General features: G+C 37.2%; 1 protein-coding gene and 1 long non-coding RNA gene across 2 annotated transcripts; both read left to right on the top strand.

The window, feature by feature from the left end:
• Positions 1 to 878: 878 nt before the first annotated feature.
• LOC102081160 (hepatic lectin-like) lies at positions 879 to 2,268 on the top strand. Its single transcript, XM_019356444.2, has 6 exons — positions 879 to 959; positions 1,155 to 1,232; positions 1,326 to 1,391; positions 1,501 to 1,652; positions 1,768 to 1,892; positions 1,985 to 2,268. The coding sequence occupies exons 2-6, from the start codon at positions 1,208 to 1,210 to the stop codon at positions 2,187 to 2,189; spliced, it is 573 nt and encodes a 190-aa protein (XP_019211989.1). The 5' UTR covers positions 879 to 959; positions 1,155 to 1,207; the 3' UTR covers positions 2,190 to 2,268.
• Positions 2,269 to 6,754: 4,486 nt separating this feature from the next.
• Positions 6,755 to 9,476, top strand: LOC109200876 (uncharacterized). Its single transcript, XR_002060925.2, has 5 exons — positions 6,755 to 6,850; positions 7,053 to 7,109; positions 8,575 to 8,649; positions 9,101 to 9,198; positions 9,284 to 9,476. It is a non-coding gene; the product is annotated as an uncharacterized LOC109200876 (long non-coding RNA).

The raw sequence follows: 9,476 nt of genomic DNA, 5'->3' as shown, positions 1-9,476 counted from the left end.
GACCCGAGACTACGTGCCTAATAGCTGTACATCAAAATAAAACCATTAAAAATGTATTCCAGGCATAGAAGGCTTCAAGTATATATATTAATCCACACACACACATTAAAATCATATAAGTTCACAGGTGAACAGAGTTAATGCTGCAGTTTAATTTGAAGCCAGTATTTTTCTTCTTCCTTCAGCTTCTCTGTTTAGGAGTCATCACATCTGCATCATTTGTCACCATATTGCTAGCATCCTCCTCTTTCACACCAACCCTCTGCATGACTTCTTTCACTACATCCATGAATCTTCTCTTTGATTTTTCTCTTCTCCTCCTGTGTGGGAGCTCCATCTTCAGCATTTCTTGTCCACTTTATCCACTAGCCCACATCTCCATTTGTCCAAACCATCTCAGCCTCACATCTCTTTCTCTGAACCACTTGACCTGATCTACACCTCTTCATCACCACCTGCCTCCTGCCTTTTTGTCAGTACCATCATCTCCAAATTATACATCATATATTTTGTGTCACACATCGCCACTGACACTCGTCTCCAGCTACTCCACCCTGCCTGCGCTCTCTTCTTCACCTCTCTAATGCACTGTCTGTTGCTTTGGAAGGTTGATCCCAGGTGTTTAAACTCATTTACCATCACTAGCTCTGCTCTTTAAAACCTTCTCCTGTTCAGTATTATTAAAGATGTTTATAAAAACAAATTAAAATGGCAAAAACATACTATAAGTCCCACGTTGTTATTGAGGTAGTTTTACTTTAACACCTAAAATCTAGCTCAATAAATTCTGAACCACATTACACCACATCTCACATCTATATCATGTTTCCTTTTCTCACTATTCAGAGGGTCCTCAACAAGCTGTGGTGAACAAAGGTCAAAGGTCACCTCAGAGAGAGTGCTCCTGGTGGTTCTCAGTGTTCTCCTGGCAGCTGCTGTCATTGCTCTGTGTTTCACCAGTGAGTTAATATTAGAATTTAATAAGACTCAAATTAACATCAGTTATTTTCAGTAATGTTAAGAAAAATAATGCTTCGGTTCAATGTTTTCCTCAAACTACTGTTTTTACATTTAACATTTTTTTTCAATGTAAGCAAAAAGTGACATGAGTGATGTATTTGTTTATTTATTTGGTTTTAATATGTTTTAAACAGCATTTAAAATAATTAAAACTAACAAAGAGCTCAAAAATCTGGAAGGTCACAAAATGAAGTGTGAACGTAATTTCACAGGTAAGACTATTAAAGATACACTTTGATATTTGGTCAGACATTCCTGATGAATGACTGATTAAAGTTGATTTTTTAAATTCTTTATTCTAACAGAGACTCTCTCTAAGATAAAACCATGCAGCACGGTGCAGCCGACCTGTCCAGGACCTAAAGTAATAGGTAAGTAATGGATTTTGTCTCTGAGACACAAACTTCAAGCTAAGTTCACACAAACATGAACAGTGATTTCTTCCACCTGACTGAAGTCGTTGCTGTAATCTCTTCAAAGATGATCCTTGTTATAAATGTGAAGAAGGCTGGGAGCTACATGGAGGAAAGTGCTATTACTTCTCCAACAATAAATCATCCTGGAACCAGAGCAGAGATGAGTGTAGAGCTAAAGGAGGAGACCTGGTTAAGATAGACAGCAGAGAGGAGCAGGTATGAAACACTGCTGCAGGTTCATGTTCTCATATGTTTTATCACATCTTTATGTTTCATCTTCTCAGCACAGAAAAGTCTAACAAGGTGATTTTCATCATATTTTCCTGATCAGACTTTCCTGGAGAGAAGACTGAGAGATGTAATGACTGAAGTTGAGGACAAGTTCTGGATCGGACTGACAGACTCAGCAGAAGAGGGCAGATGGGTGTGGGCGGACGGATCACCACTGGATCAAAGGTTTGATTGTTGTGAAAATATATTTTTTTCATATTCAGAATTAAAGTTACCAGTTTTTACTGAACTAGTTATTTTTGTTCTTCATCTCTTAGTTTGAAGTTTTGGAATCGCAACGAGCCAGACAATTGGAATGGGACAAATGGGATACATCCTGATGGAGAGGACTGTGCAAGGATGGGAGAAAAAGGTGGAGCTAAAGATCTGAAGTGTTGGTTTGATGCATTTTGCTCAAAGCCTCACAGAAGTATTTGTGAGAAAGCAGGAGCAAAAGGACAGATTAAAAAAGTATGTGACTGAAATTCACATATGAAACACCAGAGTGGAGTGATGCAATTTTCAAAAGTAATATCACAAACAGGAAAAAGGGAACACAATGAAATAAGCATCAGTAATAGTTTGTATCTGATATTTTTCCTTAGTGATGTGATTATTATGTGCAACGTGTGGCCACCTGTGAAATTTATTAGAGTCCTTTCAATAATAAATCACACTTTTTAACCAATTAAATAATTACAAAGTATTTTGTATACAAAATCATTAAAAAATCATACCTTTAAATTATTTATTATCACTTCATCACCTTTAAAGGAGGAAGAAAGAGTAATGCACTAAAACAATCAAACAAACAAACAAAGATCCTGTGTTTCTCACACTGTGAGAAGCTTTTTTTAAGTGCTATAAATAAAAACTCTTTTCTGAACTCTCACATCTGTACCTCTTGAAAAATGTTTCCAGACTTTAAACATGCAAAATCAAACAGAGGGTCAAAGGTCACCTCTGACAGCATGGCTGGCTCTGTGTCTTCCGGTTTTCTCAAGCGAGTAAAGCTTTTTCACACCCACAGTAGCCTTTTACATTTTTTCTTTTACAAACACTGCTATTGTTTCTATGCATGCTTCACTCCCAGTGATATCTGTTACTGTGGTGATGCCAGTTAAGTGCATATGCTAATACTGAGCGGGACCCCCTTTTGCCTTCAGAGAGTTGTAGTTTTGATTCAACAAGGTGCTGGAATTTCTCCAGAGATTTTCCTCCATAAGTTTGCATGTTCTCCCCGTGTTTGCGTGGGTTCTCCTCGGGTACTCCGGCTTCCTCCCACAGTCCAAAGACATGCAGTTAGTGGGGATAGGTTAATTGATTAATCTAAATTGCCCATAAGTGTTACTGTGAGTGCGGTCTGTGTCTCTATGTGTAAGCCCTGCGACAGACTGGCGACCTGTCCAGGGTGTACCCCGCCTCTCGCCCTATGACAGCTGGGAAAGGCTCCTCTTTTTTTTCTTTTATTGTCCAGTTTAGGTGTGTCTGTGCAGAATGTAGTCTCGGTGTCTTGTTCTTACCTGACAGGTGTGACCCCCAGTGTGATGCCCTGGTGCTGTAGCCCAAGGGTGTAGATTTGGCATGGATGGAAGGGACATGTCCCCACCAATATCCAGCGATTATTGAATTGTCCCCATCAATTCAAGTAAAGAAAAACAAACCCGATAGAAGGAGAAAAAAACCCCCGATCTGTCAACGTCACATTCACCCAGCGATGCAGAAAGAGTTAAATTACGTTCTCTACTGGAGTCCTACCTCATGTGACAAATATGGCCAATGTGATTGGCTGTGCCTTTCAGGGAGCTCTGTTTCGTTTTAGCAGCGGCAAGCCTGCGCTGCGAGGACCTGCAAGGAGGACAGGAGGATGGCACATATCCTTCACATATAAAACTATGAATTGTAATTTTAAATGGTTTAAAAGCATGTAGAATAGCATATGTAGGCAAGTATATTTCTCCTTTTTTTATCAAGAAGCAAAGACAAAAAGGAAAACAAAAGAAACAGGGCAGGGTTCAGTGGTTGAATCATCCGTCCCCACCAATGCCAAAACCAAATCTACGCCCTTGCTGTAGCCCATTTGCTTCAAGGTCAGCTGTGTTGTGCTTTCAGAGATGCTCTTCTGTATAGCTTGTTTGCAATAAATGGTTGAGTGAGTTATTTTTGCCTTCCTATCATCTCAAAGTTGTCTGGCCATTCTTCTCTAACCTCTGACATCAAAAAAGTATTTTCACCCAGCGAACTCAGAACATTCCCTGTAAACCCTGGAGAAAGCTGAGCGGGAAAATCTCAGTACATCAAATAATCACACCACACTGACATCAACAACCATGTCACATTGTGGCTGATTACTACAACAACAACAACAAACTTTATTTATATAGCACTTTTAAAAACCAGTGGTATACCAAAGTGCTTAACATACAAGAGGGTCAGATATAAGTAACAGAGACAGATGAAGGGCCATGGCAAGTACCAAACATGCTCACAGGTTGATGGCATTAAAAACACAGAAACAAAAGAAATAAAAATAAATGCATAACAGAACAATATGTGTAAAGGATAAAGACTTTCTAGAGGAAGATTATTGACAGTGTGGTTTGAGAATCTATTTCAATAATAATATGAGAGACACTGCGTATGTAAAAAATGGAATAAAAGTCCAAAGTTAAAATATCTCAATGATATTAATGAGAAGAAGTGAACAACATCAAGAAAAATGCTGTCATTTATTCACCAGTGAATGATTGTGGGAGGAGAGCAAAGATGAATGTAGAGCTAAAGGATTATATCGGACAATTTAATTTAAATAAGATCCACTGAGGGTCCTGAGCTTTCTGTATTTTAACAAATAAGCATTCTCAAATATTCTCATTCATCAGCAGTGTTGGTCAAGTTACTTGAAAACAGTTATCAGTAGCTAATTATTGATTACTTCCCCCCAAAAGTTATCCCGTTACTTTACTGATTACTTATTTGCAAAAGTAATTAGTTACTTAGTTACTTTTAAAAACATGATTTACAACCTGAATAGGTAATAAAGTGATAGATCTTTCAGCCCAAATCTACTTTTTCTGCATAATCCATCATACAAAATGTAATCAAACGGAAAAGTCTATTTTTAAAACTTGTTTTATTAGTTTTAATCTTTTAACTTTATGCATCAAGCAAAAAATTTAATTATATGCAACATTCTCTGACTGGAAGAAATTTGATTAACATTTAAACCTATTTTCTGCACATTCCAGCACATAAAATAAATTTTTTTTTGTGTTTACACTCACTCTTTCAAATAGATGAAAGTAAAACACAGCAGAAAATAAATAAAATCAAAGACTAGCGGTCCTGTTGCTCTATTTTCACCTGTAAAGCAGGACTGTGGTAGGCGGAGGTTTACCCTGGTCCAGGTGTGCAGCAGCGGTCAGTGGAAGAATCCGCGAGTTTCTCTGTGAATTTCCCATTCTGTGGCAGCGCACTTGGTGCTTGCTCGGAAGTTTAGGGGGGGTTTTCGCTGTAAAAATAGCGAACAGCGGACACTAATGTTTTTGTCACTTTTTAAAGAATCAAACTCAAAGTAAGGTCAGTACTTCCACGTGTTAAACGCTGCACGCTCATACTCTCTCCCGCACTCGATATATTATCCATTGTTGATCTGCAGACAGCTGTTGTCACGAACGTCGCACTCGCTTATGTCATTGTCATGACACACTCGCAAAAAAAATCACGATTTTAGTAACGCAGTAACGCAGCGTGCTTACGGGAAAGTAACAGTAATCGAATTAGCTTTTTGCAATAGTAATCCCTTACTTTACTAGCTACTTGAAAAAAGTAATCGCATTAGAGTAACATGTTACTTGTAACGCTTTACTGCCCATCTCTGTTCATCAGCATGCATATAGGCATGAGTTGCCTATATTCATGCCTGGATTTCTTCTCTGTCTTGTGTTTGCATTGAAAATGCTCCACTTTTTTGACTGACTGTAGTTTATAAAAGTCAACACAACACAGGAACGATTTACAGATTTATTTTTGATCTTCTTTGTTTGTCTGACTGAAGATTGGAGTCAGAGTGTAACGAGTTGTCTTTTCTGTCTGACACCAGGCAGCTTTTGATTCTGATTGTTTAAATCTACATCTGTCACCAGTTCATGTCAGTGATAAATAAATTAACTGCAATTTACCGACCCCTGGATTTAAGAGCTCAGATGTGTTTTAGCAGTATTTCTGATCATGTTCAAAACATTCTTCACTTTCATGTCACACAGATCTGTGTTTTAGGATCATTTTTAGGACTAATGTACATCTCACCTTTGTTACTGAGTCTGACTAAAACCAACTGTAGGCAACATTAACATGTAGAAAACTACACCAATTTCAGGCACCCAGATGGGATCAAACATTTTCTAATATAAGACCTCAGCCTCCTTTTCCTTCTGACTTCCCCATGACTGAAATCACACTGGAAATCTTTGTGTGCACGGCAGGGATAAATAATTTTATACAACATATTCAGTGTGTGTACAGAAGTTTGCAACACAGAAATTACTGAAGAAAAAAAACAGTCCCTTCTGGTTGACGAGCAGTTCAACATTAGTAAGATATTCCATATATAAGTAAGATATGTAGTGGACTCAAATGTGGCTCAAGAAAGAACAAATGGAACAAAAAGCAGAAATCCAAAAACAAGGAGGGAATCCACACTGGAAAATTACAGGAACTCTCAATAACAGAAAGGCTTCATATAACCAGGGGAGACACACATACAAGTGAAGACAGTGAGGAAAACAGAAAGGAAGAGAGGAATATCAAACTAGAACTGAATACAAGAAATGACAAAACCTTCAAAGTAAAACAAGAAAAAAATCTTTTACTAAACAAAACAAGTACTGTCATGTTTTAAACAGTGAATCACATGTATTAGTGAAATGTTTGTTATGAAAGATGTAGTGATTTTTTTTTCAGCACAGAGAGGGAAGTGAATGACCACAAGTTAAAAAAGTCAGATTCTGAGGAAGCGTAGCTTTTTATAAGCCCTCCTCATTTTTCAGTGTTGTCTGTTGTCAGTGATGCTGACAAAGCTGTAAAATGTCTGAATGTCTGCAGAACTTTGCTCTAGTGTGAACTTTACAAGAGGAGACAGAAAGGTAAATGGAGACTGTAATCTTTTCTGTTTGTGTATCTATGAGAGAAAAGTTTTGTAAGAGAAATCTCTGAAAATCTTTTTATTCTGTTTGCTGCATTTTAGATTAATGTGAATATAGTGAATTTTTAAACTTGCATTTTACCAGCAGCCATGAGTGTTCACACCACTCTGGTCTGCAATCTAGTTTTGTGTTTTTGTTGCAGAGGCTGTTACTCTGAAGTTAAGACCTCAAGTGTGATTTGCCACAGCAGAGCTGCCTGGTAGGTAGAGAGCAGTAATTAATGAACACAAGTATGAACTATGAGTCCAATCAGCATCTATTATGAGGCAAAAAGTCACAGGAAGAATTCTGTAACAAAAAGATGATCTCCAGTCATGCAGAGCTGTGTCTTTGGAAACAAAACTTGAAACAGTTACCAAACCTTATTATAAACACAATGTGAATTTCTTTGGATAAAAGTCTGAACTTTTTAAATGTCTCCTTCCCTCTCATGCCTCTCACTTTGTTGTGTTTGTTAATTGTTGAAAGAAATAAACTGAAGAGAAGATTTGCCTTTTTACTGTAGAGTTTTGAAAGGAGAAGCCAAAGTGAGGGAGTGGCTCTGAAGGACTGCCATCTGTGTGTATGTGTTTGTTTGTGCAACTTCTTTGTGTATCTGCTCAGCAGGTGTATTGCTGACGAAGAAGTGCAGTGTGTATTTTGAGCTTTCTTGTGAAGTTCTCAGTTAATATTTACCAACTTTTACCTGAGATGGTCTGTGAGTCATTTAGGAAAATCAGCAAATTATGCTATTTAGAGGAAGCGAAAACATTTACTCACACTATTTTAATATAAATGAATACCGAATGAGACAAAAAGTAGCACAAAAAAAAGTTGAGCTATATGACTGTGAAAGAAAACAAATGTTTTTATTTGTGCCAGGCTATAAACATTTGAGCAACCTTCAAACTCCTCTGTGTTAGCTTAATGTTTCAGTTAGTAGCTGCTTGCTGTTTCATCATCACAGTATCTGTAGTTATATTAAAACAAAGCCAGAGTTGGCTCATTCTGAACGATAGTTGTGAACAGACCCTTATTTCTGCGATCCCAGTAGTTCTTCTTCACTTGCTGCTTAAAAAGATCTCATAATTCAATTACTTTTCTTTATTTAAAATTGTGCCTGTTAGGCACTTGTCATCTTTTGTGATGTTAAAAAATAATGAGTTTGAATAAAGCTAAATTGTTCATTACAGAGTTAAATATGTTTGCTCGCCAATAAATTTAAAAGGGAAAGGAAGATTTTTCTAGATAAGTAACAACGTTTGATGACATCTAATAATAATAATAATGACATTTAAGTCATATTTTTGGCAAAGTATTTGATAAGGTTAAAAAAATGACCACAGCTTTGTTAAAACAGATTTAGAACCATGTAAGAAGCTTCTCCATTTTTTGGGTTACCAGGTAACTAAAAGTAAATATGCACAATGCCCTAAACCAACATAAAGCATGAGAAAATAAAGTTTTCATTAAAACTTAAGTGTGGATATAATTAAGTTTAAGAAGACATTTTGGATTTCAGCACAACAGTTTGTATCCCAGACCTGTAGATACTGTACCTTGATGTGTATGACTACGACATTATCCACATTAAAATAAAGCATTTTAAGATTTAATAATGAATAAAATTAATTGAATAAAATATGTTTTTGTAAATTCATTTCCAGAGACTCACCGTGATTCAGAGACTGTTGGATTAAGTCTGAAGTCAGGATCTTGAAGGTTCAGCATGATGAGCCGTCCGCAGAGCTTCATAGAAGGTAAGAACATTAATGTGATGTTAAAACAACAGGAAGGTGACGGAGCTTCAGTCAGTGATCATTATCAGACTTTGAATTAAAGTTAACTTGTTTGTGCTGGAATAGAAAAACATTATATGAATAATATTTAAAAATATGTTGAGCCCACATTCACTGTTTAATCATATTAGATTATTTTAATCTTTTCATAAATCAGAAATATAAAGATTTAAAAATAATTGATGAAGAAAGAGTGTTTAAAAGTTTTGCAAAATGAAGATGTGAAGAGTGTGTCTGTGAAGGTTCTCAGTCATCAGGTCATCTTAGTCTAAGGAGCTTGGAAAGAAAACCGTCTGGACTTCTTTAAGTTGCTTGAAGACGTTTCACCTCTCTCAGTATATTAATGACTAACCTCGTATTGTGGATGGATTATCTCAGTTGTTCTCCTGACTGAACGTTGGTCTGTTTACAGCATCCTGGCATGCGATTGCATTTGTCCCTAACCATCAGGAACCCTCGTGTTAACTTTTATCGAGTGATAAAAGTTTATCATCGTCACTAGATGATTGGGTGAGACACGTTAGTGTTAAATTCTGATTTTCGTGAACGCTTTTTCCTAAGTTTCCCCTTTATGACTAACCCTTTCTGTGAACAGTTTTCCTGCTGCCTTTCTTCCCGTTTGGAGTACAAGTGAGCCGGTGTTTGGAGTCGCGTGTTGGAGTACCAGTGTGTGAGGAGATCTTTCCTTTCCCAAACCATCCTTGGACCCGTGGACCCCTGGATTCTTCCCCCACTTGTACATAGATCGCACTTGGTGATGTGTAAATAAACTGTCAAATTGAACTGTG

Source organism: Oreochromis niloticus, unplaced genomic scaffold, assembly GCF_001858045.2.
Source record: "Oreochromis niloticus isolate F11D_XX unplaced genomic scaffold, O_niloticus_UMD_NMBU tig00000700_pilon, whole genome shotgun sequence".
Lineage (NCBI taxonomy): Eukaryota > Metazoa > Chordata > Actinopteri > Cichliformes > Cichlidae > Oreochromis > Oreochromis niloticus.
The sequence above is the reverse complement of the archived record's forward strand: the minus strand, read 5'-3'. Positions and strand labels throughout refer to the sequence as shown.